This window comes from Chiloscyllium punctatum, chromosome 11 (genome assembly GCF_047496795.1).
Source record: "Chiloscyllium punctatum isolate Juve2018m chromosome 11, sChiPun1.3, whole genome shotgun sequence".
In the NCBI taxonomy this organism is placed as follows: Eukaryota; Metazoa; Chordata; class Chondrichthyes; order Orectolobiformes; family Hemiscylliidae; genus Chiloscyllium; species Chiloscyllium punctatum.
The window spans coordinates 32927064-32947376 of record NC_092749.1 but is presented as its reverse complement, the minus strand read 5'-3'; the positions used below and the strand labels follow the sequence as shown (position 1 = coordinate 32947376).

At 41.4% G+C, this 20313-nt stretch overlaps 1 protein-coding gene across 2 annotated transcripts in view; it reads right to left on the bottom strand.

Moving 5' to 3' along the window:
* The window catches only part of LOC140482875 (apoptosis-stimulating of p53 protein 2-like), a 170914-nt gene that overhangs the window by 7663 nt on the left and 142938 nt on the right, over nucleotides 1–20313 (bottom strand). For both annotated transcript variants that reach the window (XM_072580598.1, XM_072580597.1), the window contains exons 14-17: nucleotides 11233–11370; nucleotides 9940–10073; nucleotides 4514–4680; nucleotides 295–494 (exon numbers count right to left, since the gene is read on the bottom strand). In XM_072580598.1, the coding sequence (XP_072436699.1) occupies nucleotides 295–494; nucleotides 4514–4680; nucleotides 9940–10073; nucleotides 11233–11370 (639 nt within the window). The remainder of the gene's footprint in view (nucleotides 1–294; nucleotides 495–4513; nucleotides 4681–9939; nucleotides 10074–11232; nucleotides 11371–20313) is intronic.

Genomic DNA, 20313 nt, shown 5'->3' with positions numbered 1-20313 from the left:
ATACCCCTACATTTACCCCTTACCTAACACTACGGGCAATTTAGCATGGCCAATTCACCTGACCTGCACATCTTTGGACTGTGGGAGGAAACCGGAGCACCCGGAGGAAACCCACGCAGACACGGGGAGAACGTGCAAACTCCACACAGTTAGTCACATGAGGTGGGAATTGAACCCGGATCTCTGGCGCTGTAAGGCAGCAGTGCTAACCACTGTGCCACCGTGCCGCCCACGCGTCATAACATCACAATAACATCACAAACAAAAACAGGTCTTATTCTTGGAAAAACCTACACCAAGTAAGTTGCGCGACACATATCCTTCCCCATCATTTAGTCGTGCCCACCACCATTCAATCTCAACTTCATCTTCTCGCCGGATAATTGACATACAGTCTCCTTCCTTAAATGATAACTCATCTTCAGTTTGAGAGTCATAATCCCACAGACCATACACTACTCCTCTGTTCATTATGCCCATTTTCTCTTGCACACCTGAAGGAAGAAGCAAACATATATTTCAGTAGTTTTACTTCTCTACCAAGCCAATTACAGGATTAATTTCCCAGAAACATTTCATAGGCTCCTGATATATAGATCACAACTAGACAGTCTCAGTTCACAGTTTAAGCCAAAAGTCAAACACGTCTGCTGGATTATTGGAAATGAACAATAAAGCTTCTAAAGTGCAGAAATCCAAAATACGAATGCTTAGAAACAAAATAAGAACATTATAAGTTTCTACTGTCACAGAGCGACACTGAGGTACTACAGTGGAATTCCAATTACTTGTTGCTATTACTGGAAAAATACACATGCAAGAATTGAACATGAACATTGGAATTCCCTTGGGAAACATTTACATTCCAAGTTCCAATATAGTGCGAGATTGTCATGATCCCAAATGATGTTAATACTGGACAAGCAGATCCTAGAGTGAGGACTGGCTTGAGAGATAAGTTTTATTTTTCTTCTCATTTACCATGGTGGTTACTGAACATATTCACAAGAGGCTACCAATTACTTGTAATAAAAGAACAGAAAAGTTTATTAAATAAAAGAAAAATCTTGTATTACACTATGTAGCAACTACTTGAAACAATCTTATGAACATCAGAGAGAAAGATTGAACTCTCTTACAACAACACTGCAGATATCAAAACCTCTGAAAGGTCACCTTGCCATTTTGCCAAGACCCTTTGCTCAGACGGCAGTGTTGGTTTTGGTTTCTGTTTGGAAAACTTTTGTATTCACTCAATGCTATTTCCTTTCATTATTGCCTCTTCCGGAGACCCTGAAACAAACTAAAATCTCAGCATGCATTCCTTAATCTATATTCTCAACAGCCTGATAGGATGTCTTGCTCATTGATGTTTTAAAGTCTTCTGATTCTCCAGCTTTTCTTACTAACTTCTAAGGCACTCAGGACTTTGCTTTAGCCATGACTGCCTGCACACTGCTAAATTAACAGCACTTCTGCTGTTAAGAACCTCTTCTCTGGGACTGAGCCTGTTTATTGACTATGCTTCAGGATTGTTCTGACTTTGTGTCACTGGATTCCTGTCACATGGCTTCTGCCTTTTTTTAAAAAAACTATAGCACTGACTGTTCACCTCAAGAATTTAACTACCTCATTAAACGTAAACAAAAGTTTCCATGCTTACTTGCATCACACAAAATCCAATAACATTGGTCTTCTTCCAGTAAGTCAAACATAAAGCTATTCATTTTCTTCAACTTCAAAACAAAAATTTCCAAGTAAAACCATGAATCTTCATTATACCATATATTAAAAAGCCTTTTTAAAAGATCCAAGTTCCTACCAACAGCTAGAAAAGCATCAAGAGCAGTCATGTACTTGTTAAGGGAAACAGTATGGACCAAGTACACATGCGCAACTGTTCTGGATGCTTTACATGTCACTTGGAGTTAATTTTAAAAAAATATACTTTTCAAGTTGGTCACGGTTCCTTTGAGGATCAATGGTTAAGAACATAAGAAATAGAAGCAGGAGTAGGCCATTCAGTCCTCTGAACACCTTCTGCCATTCAATGAGATCATGACTCATCTTCTCCTTCAAAACCATTTTCTAGCACTACCTTTATATTCCAGGATTTCTTATGTAGAAATCTATTGATATCAGTCTTGAACATACCCCAAGACTGAACCTGCACAGTTCTCTGGGGCATTTTCAATGATTCAACCCTCTGAGACTGAAGAAAAACATCAACTCACTCTTAAATAGCCTGCGCCATATTCCGAGACCCTGTTCCCCAACTCTACAGAACACCCAACAAAAAGAAACACCTTTTCTGCAGCCTCCCCCCGCCCATAAATTTCTCTAATTCATACTTGAAGGAAGCAACCACTCTGCTCTAAACCAGCAAATTTCCTCACAAGACAATCCTTCTCCCCCAGCAATTAGTTTGGTGCATCTTTGCTGCACCCCCCAATGGCAACTATGTGCTGTAACAGGATGTACTCAAATGCAGTATGATATCTTTATTCCTACAATCAAATCCTCCTGTAACAAAATAAGTCACAATAAAATAAGACATTCTCCTGAACACAGTGAGCCAACAGCACTCAAATCAAAGCAACTCAACATTACAAGACCTGCTTGTAGTATTAGGCACACTTCTTACATGTAATGAAAGGCTACTTTGTCCATCATGTCATACCCATTTTGCATCTGTAATATGGGCAATTTCAAGAAAGGCTTATTAACAGCTCAGACGATCCAAAGTATTCTTGCATAATGTTCATGAAGAACAGCTCCCCAAGTTACAAAGAACCATGGGTATTGCTTCAGTCAGAAGTAGTTAATATACATGAAACCACAAAACAAAATAATAATATGCATTGAGATAACATATTTGGCCCATGGAATGTACTTAGAAATGGAAAGAGCAGAAGCAAAAGTGTCAGAATTGTTGACTGAAATTGTAGAACAGTGGAAACAAGAAATCAAGACAGAAGACAACTATACCATGGCGTATGGCATCAGGAAGAAATTTAAAAAAGCAGAGTTGTAACTTGTGCCCGAAACGTCGATTTCGAAGCTCCTTGGATGCTGCCTGAACTGCTGTGCTTTTCCAGCACCACTAATCCAGAATCTGGTTTCCAGCATTTGCAGTCATTGTTTTTACCCTTTGTACCACAATGTATATGTGTTAAGGGAAAACATACCACATAGCTAGGCTAATGAAGCTGAGAACTGTCACCATTGGACAGTGTGGGTGCACAGAAAATTAGAGGATTGAAAATGCAGCTTGGGATGGACGTGTGAGAGTCAAGATTATAAAAACGGGGCGGGGGGGCGGTGTGGAATTTGTGGAGAAGAGGGCTGAGAGATAAGTAGGACGGTGGGGATGGGAAGGTAGCTGGGAAGACAATAAGGAGATGCAGGTGGCGGGTGATGGTGATAGGTCAGAAGGGAGGGTGGAGCGGATAGATGGGAAGGAAGATGGAAAGGAAGGACGGGGGGGGAAGATGAGCAAACTGGTGAAGCTGACGTTGATGCTATGTGGTTCTTGCTCCAGGCGTCAAGTTGCTTGGATTTGGTGGTGGAGGTGGCCCAGAACTAGCATGTCCTTGATGGTGTGGGAAGGGGACTTGAAGTGGTCAACCACAGGGCGACGGGGTTGTTTGGTGCGTGTACTAGAAATGTTCTGTGAGTTGGCATCCTGTCTCCCCAGTATCGTGGAGACCACATCGAGAGCAATGGACATAGAAGAAGAATGGACAGGAAAATTTCTGCCAGACGTGGAAGGATCCTTTGTGGCCTTGGATGGAGGAGAGGAGGGAGGTGTGGGCACTGGTTTTACAACTTCTGCAAAGGCAAGGAAAGGTGCCAGGGTGGAGGATGGGCTGGGTGGCGGGGGGGGAGAGGAGAATGGACCTAATGAGAGAATCACAGAGGAACTAGTCTTTGCGGAATGCTGATAGGAGTGGGGTGGGAAATATTTCTCTGCTGGTGGGGTCTGGTTGTTGGTGGCAGAAATGGTAGAAGATAACGCTTCCTTACTTTCTCCAACTAAACAATGGAGCAGGGTTTCAGGAAGAAATGAAGAAAGGGCAAAAAGCAGACAGTATTAAGAAATAGAAATAAGCAATTATGGCAAAAGATAGAAACAGATTAAGTATAGCAAGGCCACAGTTGGACATGCACCATTTGGTTAGAGTCTTCAGTCAACAGAGTGGTGATTACTATTTTGGGTATACCTGATTGGAGATTGCAAAAGGGCCACACTTTGAAACTGTTATGAACTTTTCTGATGCGCAATGGCTCTTCAATAACTTTGCCTAATGAAACTCAAGTGTAACTAGTGCAATTTTAGTGTTTAGCAAAGTGTATGTGTCATCATATACGGGTCCTGGTTTTCAAATTTCAGTCTGTATGAGTATAAAACACTAAGGAATACTAATTATATAAACATAAGAACAGCATTTCAGTACATTGATATTTTCATATTATGCACAAATAACAGTCCATCAAATAGCACAACACATACCATATAGAAACTGAGAGCATTGGATATAACCCTCCTCCATTTCTTCACATTTATCAGCAGCAGTCTGCAGGTCACTGTAGGTTGTAGCAAATACTGCTGCCCCAGATTCAACTAGGAACTTGCAAACTTGCACATTATTACAGGAGGCTGCACAATGCAAAGGGGTCCTAAAGAAGGAAATTAAGAGTTAGCAATATTTAGTAAACTCAAACATGTTTTAAAGATTCACTTTTCTCACAAGCTTTTGCTCAATCTGAAAGAAAAAGGTAAGAGCTTTCTTAACACAGTCATCATGAACAGTATCTGGAATCATCAGGTGAGACACATTAAATTATTCCCAATCATAGAGCGATGCACAGAGTACCCATTGCACATGGGTTGGCTCCATCCAATTAATCCTACTCTCTTGCTTTTTATCCCCAATAGCCGTGAAAGAAAGCTTCACGTTTATACTCAGTTTCTTTTCAATGTTATTGCTGAATATACTTTCACCATATTGCTATTCATTCCAGATCATCCCACGGAAACATGACATCATAATTCCCGCCAGTCTGAAACTTAAGAGGACACTAACACCTTATTCCTTTTCACCCTCCATTAATTTTGCATCGTGCCAATGGCTCTTTAATTCCAATGTTTTAATTTGCCAATTATCTGGTTTTTCAGTCCACATGTACCATGAAGAACCACCTTGCTCTAATTAATCCTTTGGGAGAAGATTTGTAGCTCGGGTGCTCGTTGTTGTGGTTCTGTTCGCCGAGCTGGGAATTTGTCTTGCAAACGTTTCGTCCCCTGTCTAGGTGACATCCTCAGTGCTTGGGAGCCTCCTGTGAAGCGCTTCTGTGCTGTTTCCTCCGGCATTTATAGTGGCCTGTCTCTGCCGCTTCCGGTTGTCAGTTCAGGCTGTCCGCTGTAGTGGCCGGTATATTGGGTCCAGGTCGATGTGTTTGTTGATAGAGTCTGGGAGTGGGAGTTGGTCGTCCCATTCCTAGACGTGATGGTACAGAGAACACTGAACGGAGAATGCACCACAAAGGTTTACAGGAAAGCCACACACACAGACCAAGTCCTAAACTATGAAAGCAACCACCCCAACACACACAAACGAAGTTGCATCAGGACACTATTCAAAAGGGCCACAACACACTGCAGCACACCAGAACTGCAAAAAGAGGAAGAATAACACCTATACAAGGTATTTGCCAAAAACGGATACCCTCGCAATTTCATCAACAGATGCCTAAGGGAGAGACAACGGAACGAGGACATGCTGCAACCCAAAGGACTAGCCACACTACCATACATCAGAAGCATTTCTGAACTGACAGCCAGACTACTGCGACCACTAGGACTCATAACAGCACACAAACCAACAGCCACGCTCAGACAACTCACCAGAACGAAGGACCCAATACCCAACATGAGCAAAACTAATGTAGTGTACAAAATCCCATGCAAGGACTGCACAAAACACTACAGGGGACAAACAGGAAGACAGTTAATGATCCGTATACAAGAACACCAACTAGCCACGAAACGACACGACCAGCTATCCTTAGTAGCCACACACACAGACGACAAGCAACATGAATTCGACTGGGACAACGCTACCATTATAGGGCAAGCCAAACAGAGAACAGCCAGGGAATTCCTAGAGGCATGGCACTCATCCACAGACTCTATCAACAAACACATCGACCTGGACCCAATATACCGGCCACTACAGCGGACAGCCTGAACTGACAACCGGAAGCGGCAGAGACAGGCCACTATAAATGCCGGAGGAAACAGCACAGAAGCGCTTCACAGGAGGCTCCCAAGCACTGAGGATGTCACCTAGACAGGGGACGAAACGTTTGCAAGACAAATTCCCAGCTCGGCGAACAGAACCACAACAATCCTTTCTGTTGGTTCAAAAGAAGATTTACAAGGATGTTGCCAGGTTGGAAGATTTGAGCTATAGGGAGAGGTTGAATAGGCTAGGGCTGTTTTCCCTGGAGTGTCGGAGGCTGAGGGGGTGACTTGATGGAGGCTTATAAAATCATGAGGGACATGGATAGGATAAATAGACAAGGTCTTTTCCCTGGGGTGGGGGAGTCCAGAACTAGAGGGCATAGGTTTAGGGTGAGAGGGGAAAGATAGAAAAAGGACTTAAGGGGCAACTGTTTCATGCAGAGGGGGTATGTGTTTGGAATGAGCTGCCAGAGGAAATGATGGAGGATAGTACAATTGCAACATTTAAAATGCTTCTGGATGGGTATATGAATAGGAAGAGTTTGGAGGGATATGGACCTGGAGCTGGCAGTTGGGACTAGATTGGGTTGGGCTATCTGGGTCGGCATGGACAAGCTGGACCAAAGGGTCTGTTCCCATGCTGTACACCTTTTTGACTCTATAATTCAATCAAGCTATTCAAACATGATTTACCTCTAACAAAACTTGAAAGCTTTTATTTTTAGACTTTGCCATGGGTTGTCTCTGGAAGTTTCTCAATCACTGATGTTAGGCTGACTGACAGGTCACTGCTGGGTTTACCTTCTATTCTTGCAGTGACTTAACATATAAAATCCTCTACTGGCTTGGCCACATTCTCAAATTGAAGAAAAAACTGGAAGATTGTTATCAGAGACCCTGTAATCATTACCCTTATGCCTCTCACATAAGTAGGATGGATCAAATCAGTCACTTCCATCCCCATTTTCATTTACTGGATAGAAACATGGCTGGCTAAGCCAGGATTTATTGCCCATCCTAAATTTCTGCAGGAAGGTGAATTGCCTTTTTGAATCAATGTGGTTCTTGTGATATAGGTATACCAAAATTGCTGTTAAAGGATGAATTCCAGGATTTTGACCCATCAACCAAAGAGAATGAAAACACATTTCCAAGTTGGAACGGTGTGTGAATTGGAGGGAATTTGCAGGTGGTGGTGCTCCCTTCACCAACTACCTTTATGCTTTACATAGCAGAGTTTGCAAATATGGAAAGGCACCGTTGAAGATGCATCTTGTAGATGGTACATACTACTGCATTGGTGGAGGGACTAAATGCTTGTATGGTGCCAATCAGGGTGCTGCTTTGTCCTGGATAGTGTCAAGCTTCAAGTGTTGTTGAAGCAGCATTCATCCAGGCAAGTGGGAGAATTGGATCATATTCCTGACTTGCACTTTATAGATGATGAACAGACTTTATGGAGTCAAGAGGAATGTTACTTGCCAGGGAATTCCTAGCCTCTGACCTGCTCTTATATTTATATGGCTAGTCCAGTTGTGTCATCATGAGAACAGACAATGCTGTCAATATACCAGTAAAGAAGTAGACAGTTAATACACAGGACAGGACAAATATAAAGAAAGAGTACTTAAAAGATTGGTCACCCTATGGCAAACATCTTCAGCTGCTTCACCCTTGTCTCCACTGTAAGGTCAGAAGTGGGGTGATACAGTTCAGTGTGGGCATATTCAATTCTTGATAAGACTTTAAAATATTCAATTAATACTTCAGCACTGCTCTCTGTATCCATAAGTGATCACCTTTCAGATCCCTAGTCACAAAAAGGTTAGAGTGATTATCTTTTTACTGTATTGCAATTTATAAGAGACTTGTGTGTTCCTTTTCTGTTAGCTGATAATTTTATTCTTTTTTAAATCTACCCTTGCACTTCTCTTATTCAGCTTGGTAATAATCTTACAACAGACTCTCGAGTTCTTCATAGTCAATGATACATGAACAGTTGAATGATACGTGATCTCCAAATCTCAAACACATGGCCTCATTCTCCTAGATTAGCTCTTTTGTTTTGCCATGTTAGAATTCGAGATTACTTATTTTAACCTATTTTGATTATTTTTCATGTTAATATTTTTATGAGCACAAACAAAATCTATGTTTAGACTACATTATTTTTGAGGTGTACAAAGTGGAGGTTTGTGGGAGGCACGGTGGCATAGTGGTTAGCACTGCTGCCTCACAACGCCAGAGACCTGGGTTCAATTCCCGCCTCAGGTGACTCACTGTGTGGAGTTTGCACATTCTCCCAGTGTCTGCGTGGATTTCCTCCAGGTGCTCCGGTTTCCTCCCACAATCCAAAAATGTGCAGGTTAGGTGAATTGGCTATGCTAAATTGTCCGAAGTGTTAGGTGAAGGGGTAAATGTAGGAGAATGGGTCTGGGTGGATTACGCTTCCGCAGGTTGGTGTGGACTTGTTGGGCCAACTCGTTGTTTCACATTGTAAGTAATCTAATCTAATCTAAAGTAATCTAATCTAAATACAGAGCATAGATACTTAAACTGCTATTTAAAGGTGATTCAATATTTTACAGTAGAAGTCTGTATTTCAAGACAAAACAATACCAGGCTTTTAGCTTCACAACATTTGAACGACTCCATTTCAATAGCAAACTTATCCTAATTTGGAGAACCGGAAGAGTACACATCCTTGCAAAGAACAAGTGGAATTGGAACTCTCAAGGACACTTGTAGCACAGTTCTTTCACTGAATGGTGTGTGTCTCAGACAAACAACTTTGTAAAAGGCTTGTAAGTAATGAGCTCAATATTAGCAGATTTTAATTTCTCCCTTACAAACGAGAAGCAAAAGTTAACATGATTAAGTTAAATACTCCAAAAATTCTGACAGTGTACACTGAAAATAAGTTGGCCTTAAGTACAGAGTTTAAATTACATTTTAGGAGAAACAAAAGCTTGTTTCTCTATCGAATTTTGATTGGTAAGTGCGCATACAGACAAACAAATCAAAAAATAATCAAAGTCAAGTACAGTTTTGGACCCCTTGGAAAAATCAACTTGTGAGCATGAACAGTTGGCTTCCATGTACATAACTATTAAAATGTAGGTTTTATTATCTGGAATTGTTTAATGGTAGAAACGGGCTTTTTAAACAATTGTACATACTTTCTCCTAAAATATTATCAGTGCATAAAAACTACTTCTGCATATTTTCAATAATGAAAAGATATCACAAATATGTCAGGAGATGGCTTTATTAACACACAAGGTAAAAATTGAATACTCTTAGTTCAGCAATTCTGACATGAATCCAATTACGAAAGAAGCCACCATCTGTTCATAATATTCAATTCTGCAATAATTGTAACCATAAAATGAATGGGGTGTGTGAGAGAATAACTGAAGGAAAATTCAAACCGTATGCAATAACTAAAAGAACTATTTTCTCCAAATATATTTCATTTACCATATTTTATATCTTCAAGCACTACCTATTGTTTAGAAATTCAATGTAATTGAATGCTACTGAGTTTTCTGATAAAAAACGTATTTTGAGAAACTATCCCCCACAATGCTGAAAGAACATGCTCCAGCTGTTGTACAAAATGTGATTATACACTTGGAATTAAATAACCATGTGACTCAACAAACATCAACCATATTTATTTTCCAACTCACCATCCATCACTATCTGCTGCATTAACATTTACCCCAAACTGTACTAAGAACTTCACAATTTCTGTGTGACCTGCACAGACAGCATTATGTAGGGCTGTAATTCCTTCATCATTTGGTTGGCTAGGATCCTCCACCTATACGAGAAAAACAGATTACAAACAATAATGGACTGATTTTTTTAACCATTAACGACAAAAATTGATTGTGGTTGCGCAACCACAATCATTAGTAACAAATGCAATGTTCCTCGGTAACATACTTGACATCTAGAACAATTTCCAACACAATTCAACCACAAATTAGAGACATCTGCATTGTCCAGATAAATTGAGAAATAAAGTCCATACTAAGCAACTGTTTTCCAACTGAGTTCTTCAATATTTTGAAAATCAGTTCTGAAAAATTAGCATATAGTTTACAGCTTTTCCAAGAATGAAACTAATTATGTGCATTAAATTCATTCTAAATCAAGTTGCCCACAATGCTCCTTATTCTGTCAAGTAGGGGTAAAAGACTCACATGCAAATCATACTTGGCAGAAAACCATCAAGCATAAAAGATAAACACTGGGCTGAGTTTTCCAGCCCTTTGTGGGTGCAGCGAGAGGCTAAAGAATATCATGAGTAGGTGGGAGTCGAGTTTCCACCAACTTTCTGCTACCATGACATCTTACTAGCAGTAAGAAAATGGAGGATAGTTGTCCTTATAGCCTCTTGCTGCCACTATTGGCACTTTATGAGTGGTGGGTGAGCTGTCTAAATGTCGAGAGACCATCCGTGAACAGCAGTGGTTCAAGTTTGGGGGTCTCTTCTGACATCCTTAGCCCATGGAAGACTGCATGGCAACACTGACTTTCCTTGAGTAACGACACCTGTCCTGTTTTGCTTGGTTGGGAGGATGGCATTCTTCTTTAGCATCCTCCTCTTCAAGGTGCAGTCCCAGAAGTGACCACAGGCATTGGCAGCGATGCCTAAACTGAAATCTGCCAACTTTGTGATTAGCCAGCAGTTGCAAGGAGTGGGCAGTTGCCCTTTAAAGGAATAGCTGGGATAAGAACAAATTAGTTACTCAACGAAGGGTAGAGTTAAGGTTGCACGCCCTTCATGTTTGACCCCCACACCTTTTGCCATCAACCCAGCTTCACAGCAAGTGAGCAGAATGCGTTCAACCCCAAGAAAAAAATAAAGCCCTTTGTCTGGGTTTCAGTTCAAATTGTTCCAGATCCAGTAAAACTGGATAGAATGAAAATTTAAACACACTTTATATCAAGTGACATCAAAGGTCATAACATACCTCATAAATAATGCGCTGGACTAGATCAAATTCACCTTCCAGAGAAGAATCAAGCAACAGTGCTAGAGGATTGAACTTAACCCTCATTCCATGACCAATACGTTCCGAGCCTAGCTTTTTCAGATTTGTCCTCTTTCCCTGAAACCAACAAAAACAAAATAAAAATTGGGACATGAACAACTAGGCAATGAACTATACTTCTGCCCAAAGGGTCTAGTGCAAAACATAATTTGGGCTCTTAGCAATAACCAATAGCACATGTACAAGTCAGTGCGGAGCTTTTGTTTATTTCCTTAGGAGATATGGGCTTTGCTGGCTGGTCCAATTATGTTTTCATATCCCTGGTTGTCCTTCAGGCATTTGTGGTGATGGCGAGCTGCCCTTTAGAATCACTGTAGCCCATGAGATGTTGATACACCCACAGTGCGACGAGGGAGGGAGTTCCAGAATTTTGATTCAGCAAAAGGTGAAGAAATAGCGACATATTCCCAAGTCAAAAAGTGTGGCGCTAGAAAAGCATAGCCAGTCAGGCAGCATCTGAGGGGCAGAACATAACGCTACAAGATTAAATTGTGTTCTCCCTCTGGACATTAATGTAATAGTAAAGAGTTTAGCTGCACTCTCTCTCAGTGGGATGACATTCATGCAAGAATGCGGACGACTCCCATTCCATTTAGACAGCCATTTGCTCCTACTCCCCCTACTATTATCAAATTAAACTATCATTCAATCTCTTCCATTAAGAAATGCTTTCTAGCCATCCCCTGAAGCTTGGTATATCACACCGACATTGTCTTGGGAAATCACTGAGTCAAGAAATCATCTGCATAACGATTCCCCAGAATTAGGGCATTTACATTATCTCAGAGGATGGTCTCATCATACCAGGGGTAACATGTGACTATGAGGGAGTGGCTGAGGGGTTTTCTTGAATGGCATGTGACTGTGGGAGAGTGGCCAGAGTAACCGTGAGCATGACCAACTGACCTGGATAAAGGGGATATGTTTTCTTTGTTCAGGACCTCACCTTGACTCGACTTTGCATGCCTGTGAAGAGTGTCAAAAGTGATTACCTAGCTTGTACAAGCCTTAATAAACTTTAACTGTTTGCATAAGTTGGTGTGTGTGAATTGCATCTCCTGTATGAAATCTCAGGAAAAGAACCTAACAAGGAGAGTCAACGTTTCGAGCATAAGCTCTTCATCAGAAACATAGGACTCTGATCTCCAGCACCTGCAATCCTCACGCTTGCCCCAATGTATTCCCAAGGCAGGAGGTGAATGTCTTGGGGGGGATCTTGCCAGTGTTCCCATGTAACAGTTGCCCTATCTTCCTAGATGACAGTGGTTGTGGATTCTGAAGGTGCTGTCTAAACAATACTTGGTAAATTTTTGCAGTGCACATGTGCCGGTGGTTGAGAGAGTGACTGTTTGTAAATATGTTGTCAACCAAGTAGGTTTATTTTTCCTAAATGTTGTCAAGTTTCTTCAGTATTGTTGGAGCTGCACTCATTCCATCACATTTTTCTCTTGGAGTTGGTGGACAGGCTTTGGGGAATCAAGAGATGCAGGATTGAGAGCCTGTGACCAGTCCTTGTAGCTACAGTATTTATATGGTTAGTCCAGTTCAGTTTCAGATCAATGGTAAACCCAGTATGTTGATGGTGAGGGCTGCTGCATTAGTAATGTCACTGAATGTTAAGGGGCAATGGTTGGATACTCTATGGTTGGTGACGGTCATTGTCTGTTACTTGTGTGGTACTGTTGTTTGCCACATTACTCCCCAAGCCGAGATATGTTCAAGTCTTGCTGCATTTGAGCATGGGCTGCGACAATATCTGAAGTGTCATGAACGGTGCTAAACATTACAGTCACCAGCAAACGTCCCCATGTCTCATTTCATAACAGAGGGAAAGTCACCAATGAAGCAACTAAAGATGATTGGGTCTAGGACATACCTAGAGCTCTCCTGCAGAGGTGACTGACGTCCAAGAGACACAGTCATCTTCCTTTGTATGACTCCGACTGGCAGAATGCTTTCCCCCTCCAAACTGATTTTGATTACCCAATAAGCACCTCTGAGTTGACAACTCGTACAAATTCTCAGGTCTTCTCTTTTGCGGTGAGGTTCCCCACAGATCAGGATGGGGATATTCATAGAGCTTTCTCCTCCAGTGAGTTATTTAATTCTCCACAACAATTCATGATTGAACGCGGCAGGACTAGAGCGCGGCTGATGGTGGAATCATTTAGCCCTGTCCAGTACTCGTTGTTTATGCCATTCGCCATGCAAAGTTGTATTTTCACCAGATCAACATCTCATATTCATGCATGCCTGGTACTGGGCCTGGGATGCCCATCTGCACTCTTCATTCAAGCAAGACAGATTTCCTGACTTGGTAACGCTAGAGTGGGATATGCCAGGTTATGAGGTTGCAGATTATTTCAGTGCAAATCTGCACAAAGCTGATTATCCACAATGTTTCGTAGACATTTAGTCTTGAGTTCTCAATCTATTCAAAATTTATCCCAATTAACAGAATGTTACTGACACACCACACACTCTCGTGCATCCACAACGGGAATATAATGCTTCAACTCCACAAGGACTGTATGGTGGTCACTCTTACCAAACTGATAAAGTCACATCTGTCTGTGGCAGAAAAATTAGTGATGAGGCCGAGAATGTATTTCTCTCTTGTTGCTGCCTTCATCATTTGCTGCACATCCAATTCAGCAGCAATATCCATTAGAACTCTTACCAGCTCCATCAGTAGTGGTGCTGCCGAACCACTCCTGGTGATGGACATTGGAAGTTGCTATCCCAAAGTACATTCTGCACCTGTGCCACCCTCAGTGTCTCCTTCAAGTGGTGGTCAACATGAAGGCGCACTCATTCATTCACAGAAGAAAGGGAGGTATTGGAGAGTATAAAGTGGTAATCGGAAAAAGGTTTCCTTACTCATATTTCACCTGATGCCATGAGACTTCATGGGGTTCAGAGTCAACATTGACAATGTCCAGAGTAACTCCACCCTGACTGAAAACCATGACAACTTTGCTGGAATGGTGATGGTGCTGTCTGGGCTAGTAATTCTCACGGAACCATAGCTTGTACTCATTAGCAAGATATTACTTAACTAACTAGTTTGAGAGTGTTCTCTCAATATTGGCACTAGCTCCCAGAAGTTACGAAGGCCAACTTTGCAGGGTTGTCAGGACTATATCTGTTGTCGTCGTTTCTGATGACTATATCAATGTCAGGTTATGTATTGAGTTTCATTCCTTTTTTTGATTCGTAGCGATCGTAACAATTAAATTGCCAGCGAGGCCATTTCAGAGGGCAGTTGAAGGTCAATCACACCGTCGGGCGTCTGAAATTACACGTAGGCAGACGAGGTATTTCCTTCCGAAAGGACATGAGTCAATCAGATTTTTTTTAAATAACAAAAATCGACAACAGTTTCACAGGGATCAAGAGAGTTTTAATTTCAGACATTTTTTCAAATTCAAATTTCACCATCTGCCATAGTGGAATTTGAACCAAAGTCATTTGAGCATTACCTGGGTCTCTGGATTACAAGTCCAGGAATGGTATCATGTGCCATTGTCTGTCCAATCTTGCCCCAATAGCTGAAGAAGTTTACATGTGAACAAACTGAGCCCTACAAGTTAGTGAGGTCTGAACGGACTTAAGGTCCGAGTTAAGATTGGCAAATAAAAATATACCTTAACAGCCCAAAATTAAGAAGGGAAAACAATTGCCAAGCTATTTTACAAATGCAATCACTGTTCAGTGACCATTGTTGGAAGAGTGTGTGTGAAGTATAGGGCAGACCAGATATGCATATGATTCAAATTGATGGTGATGTTGTCATATAATGCTTCCATTCTCTACCTTGGTCAGCAACAAGCAGCTACATTTATGCAGAAAATCTATGATAGTAAGGCATCTGAAGGTGCCTCACAGGAGTGCTATCAAACAAGACTGAAAAGTTGAATGAATCATGGTATATCGTAGGTCAGTTTCTCTAAAACCATACCAGTGACTCAAAGCTGTTAGTGAAGGTGATGATGAGGAAAAAAAAACAGAAGTTACCAATTTACCCAGCAATCTTTGAAAATCATTTACGGGATGATGACCAGATTGGTAAGCAATGAATCATGGATCAGAAATTCTGATTCTTATTCTTATTTCATTTGCATGAGGGAAGGAGGATCATGGGAACCCATGCAGCTTCTCTTCCTAGCCACACACCACCCTGACTTGGAACTATATTGCCATTCCTTCACTATCACTGGATTCCAATCTTAGAAACTTACAAACAGCACTGTTGATGCACCAACACCATATAGTCAGCAGCGGTTCGAGATGAATGGGAAATAATTTCTGGCCTTGCCAATGACACACTCTTCTCATTGTATGATAAAAAATATGAAAAATCTTGGGAGGTGATAATGTACACAACATATTTTCAACTTTATAAAATTCAGTTTTCTATGACATGCTTTTGAATAAGAGATCTTTGTATTAGAATAAAAGAAAAACATGTTAAATAATCTGAAAGGTCCTGCACCATAAATTAGAAAAACAACAAAAAAGTGTTTTACAGACTTATATGTCCAAGTTATATTGTATGGTTGTACATTTATATGGGATGATCATTGGATTGAAAAATCCATTCTATGTTACATTCCATTCATGGTTTTATTTTGCCAGGTTCTCCATCACGGACCGGCAGCACGGTGGCACAGTGGTTAGCACTGCTGCCTCACAGCACCAGGGACCCAGGTTCGATGCAGAGGCTGTACGGAGTTTGCACATTTTCCCCATGTCTGTGTGGTTTTCCTCTGGGTGCTCCGGTTTTCTCCCACAACCCAAAAATGTGCAGGCCAAATGAATTGGCCATGCTAAACTGCCGATAGTTTTGGGTGCATTAAATATAGGGTGAGGGAATAGGTCTGGGTGGGTTACTCTTTGGATGGTTGGTATGGACTTGTTTCCACACTGTAGGTAATCTAATCTAAAAAAACCTGTCAAATTCCATTACTTTTTGTCCATTATGGCAGTGAAGTGAGATTCCACCATACAATGTCTCTGTGTTGATCATATTCTTCTGAAGCTTTTTTGGAAAAGATAATGAATGCAATACAGTTGGTATGGTTTAAATGAACTTTAGTAAAACCTTTGACAAGGTCTCACATGGAAGGCTAGTCCAAATGTTAAGAGCCCATGGAATCCAAGGCAGTATGGCAAACTGGATCCAAAACTGGCTAACAAACAGAAGGCAAAGAGTATGGTGAAGGGCCATATTTGTAATTGGAAGCTTGTGATCAGTGGTATTCCCCATGTTTTGTTATAGAACCCTTGTAGTTTGTTATTTACATTAATGACTTGGATGTGAGTGTAAAAGTTACAAGTTGTAAGCTTGCAGATGATCCGAAAATTGGTGATGGTCTTGATAGTAAAGAGAATGTTCTCAGTCGACAGCCTGATATTGATCAGCTGGTAAATTGGGCACAGCAATGGCAGATGGATTTATTCCTGATAAGTGTGAGGTGATACATTCTGGGAGGTCTAATGAAGGAAGGTAAAGCAAAATGAATGGTCGATCTCTTGGAAATATCGAGGAACAAAGGGTTATTGGTGTACAAGTCCATAGACTCCTAAAAGGTCTCAGCACAGGCAGACAAGATGGAGAAAAAAGGCATATGATATGCTTGTCGTCATTAACTGGGGAAGAGAATATAGGTGCAAGTCAGTCTTGTGACAACTTTATAAAACTTTGACTCAGTCACAAATAGAATACTCTGTGCAGTTCCGGTTGCCACACAATTGGAAGGATGAGATTGTTTTGAAGAGAATGCACAGAAGACCGGGGTGGGGGGGGGGGGGGGGGGCACGGTGGTTCAGTGGTTAGCATTGCTGCCTCTCAGCATCAGGGACCGGGTTGAATTCCAGCCTTGAGTGACTGTCTGTGTGGACTATGCATATTCCCCAGTGTCTGCATGGGTTTTCTCTGGGTGCTCTGATTTCCTCCCACAATCCAAACATATGCAAGTCAGGTAGATTGGCCATGCTAAATTGCCCATCATGTTCAGGAATGTGTAGGTCAGATGCATTAGTTAGAGGTAAATATAGAGTGGCAGGGATCTAGGTGGGTTACTCTTCAGAGGCTCAGTGTGGACTTGTTGGGCTGAATGGCCTATTTCCATGCTGTAGGGATTCTATTCTATTCTAAAAGATTCACTAGATTGTTTCCTTGGTTGAAAAAACTCAGTTACTATGAGAGACTAGAGAGGCTAGGTTTTTTACCTTGGAGTAGAGGAGGCTAAAGCAGAATCTGATTAAGGTATACAAAAGCATGAGCACCATAGACAGAGGTAGATCATGTGAATCTCTTTCCCACGGCAGACGTGGCTGAGGCCAGAGGGCATAAGTCTAAGAAAAGGAGCAAGTAATTGAGTGCAGATCTGAGGACAGGTTATTTTTCAACCACAGGGTGGTAGATATATGAAACATGCTGCCTGAGAGGGTGGGTGGAGGCAAGTACTCTCGCAAAATTTAAGAAGAATCTGGCTAAGTACTTAGAGTCATAGAGATGTACAGCACGGAAACAGACCCTTCAGTCTATGCTAACCAGATATTCCAACCAATCTCGTCCCACCTGCTAGAACCCAGCCCATATCCCTCCAAACCCTTCCTATTTACATACCCATCCAAATGCCTTTAAAATGTTGCAATTGTACTCGTTTCCACCACTTCCTCTGGCAGCTCATTCCATACATGTACCACTGTCTGCATGAAAAAGTTGCCCCTTAGGTCTCTTTTATATCTTTCCCCTCTCACCTTAAACCTCTGCCCTCTTGCTCTGGACTCCTGCAACCCAGGGAAACCCAGCCTCTGACGCTCCAGGAAAAACAGCCCCAGCCTGTTCAGCCTCTTCCTATGGCTCAAATCCTCCAATCCTGGCAATGTCCTTGTAAATCTTTTCTGAACCCTTTCAAGCTTCACAACATCCTTCCGTTAGGAAGGAGACCAGAATTGCATGCAGTATTCCAACAGTGGCCTAACCAATGTCCTGTACATCTGCAACATGACTTCCCAACTCCTAAACTCAATACTCTGACCAATAAAGGAAAGCATAACAAACACCTTCTTCACTGTCCTATCTACCTGTGACGCCATTTTCAAGGAGCTATGAACCTGCACTCAAAGGTCTCTTTGTTCAGCAACACTCACTAGGACCTTACCATGAAGTGTATAAGTCCTGCTAAGATTTGCTTTCCCAAAATGCAGCACCTCACATTTATCTGAATTAAACTTCATCTGCCACTTCTCAGCCCATTGGCCCATCTGATCAAGATCCCAATATAATCTGAGGTAACCTTCTTCGCTGTCCAACTGTGGTGTCATCTGCAACTTACTAACTGAACCTCTTATGCTAGTGTCCAAATCATTTATGTAAATGACAAAAAGTAGTGGACCCAGCACTGATCCTTGTGGCACACCACTGGTCACAGGCCTCCAGTCTGAAAAACAACCCTCTACCACCACCCTCTGTCTTCTACCTTTGAGCCAGTTCTGTATCCAAATAGCTCGTTCTCCCTGTATTCCATGAGATCTAACCTCGCCAACCAGTCTTCCATGGGAACCTTGTTGAATGCCCTACTGAAGTCCGTATAGATCACATCTACCGCTCTGCCCTCATCAATCTTCTTTGTTACTTCTTCAAAAAACTCAATCAAGTTTGTGAGACATGATTTCCAATGCACAAAGCCATGTTGACTATCCCTGATCAGTCCTTGCCTTTCCAAATACATGTTCATCCTGTTTCTCAGGATTCCGTCCAACAACTTGCCCATCACTGATGTCAGGCTCATTGGTCTGTAGTTCCCTGGCTTGTTCCTACCACCTTTCTTAAACAGTGGCACCATGTTAGCCAACCTCCAGTCTTCCGGCACCTGACCTGTAACTGTTAAACTGTCAGGGCACAGTAAATGATGGACCAATTGCAGGTAAATGGGATTGGTGTAGTTTAGCGTTTGTTGGGCGGCAGAGATATGATGGCCTGAAGGGCCTGTTTCTATGCTGTATGGCGCCATGATGCTATAATAGAAGATTGAAGGTAAGACCAAGAGATAACAATGAAAAGACAATTTGAAAGAAACAAGTAAAGAAATGCGTCAAATAATAAAGGAACTTTCTTCCTCCATTTCATTTGGACATGCAGATGAACTGTATAAGATGAACTGCCAATTTTGAAATTATCCTGGAGCCCATCTCTATTACAACAATGTGCTCCAAATGGTTTAGAATTAAATAGCTTAATAAGTTTCACTGCAGCTAGCTATCTCAGATACAGCAGTAAAAGGAAAGTTACGTATACTGATCCAAGGAGGGGCCACAGCAAATAAATTGCAATTCAAATCAGCAATGTTTCTAAAATACAGATTTATCCATGCTGTTGTCAAGATGAGAACATGTATTTTTATTCTCCCTTTAATACTAAAGCTGTAACTAATATAGAACATTAAAGAAAGTGTGGACCATTAGCATATACATGCATCATTTCAGGACCTTTAGATCACAAGCTAACGTTTTAAACAAAATTCTAGGTTATAGGTAATAAAATTTACCAATGCTAACAATAATCTAATTCCAAAATAAAGCATGATTTTCAAAAAGATCAATTCAATTAAACCTTTTTGCATATTGTACATGAATGAACAAAGTACAGCAATAACAAGTGGCTGAAGGAGTTAAAAATATCAAAGCAAAATTCTGCGAATGCTGGAAATATGAAATAAACACAAAATACTGGAGAAATTCAGCAGGTCTGGCAGCAAAGAGAGAATTCAGAGTTAACGTTTGGAGTCCGGTATGACTCTGCAGACTCTTCAGATTATTTTATGAATTAAGCTCAGGAGCCTTGAGCTCCTAATCAATGATCTTTTAATGAGCCAATGTTGGGAGACTCGACCCCAAAAAGAATTCAAAAATGGCACTACATTACTTGACTTGCAAAAAAAAGTCTGTTTTAGACAAACACATTCAAAAAGTGGCAAGGCATCCATGATG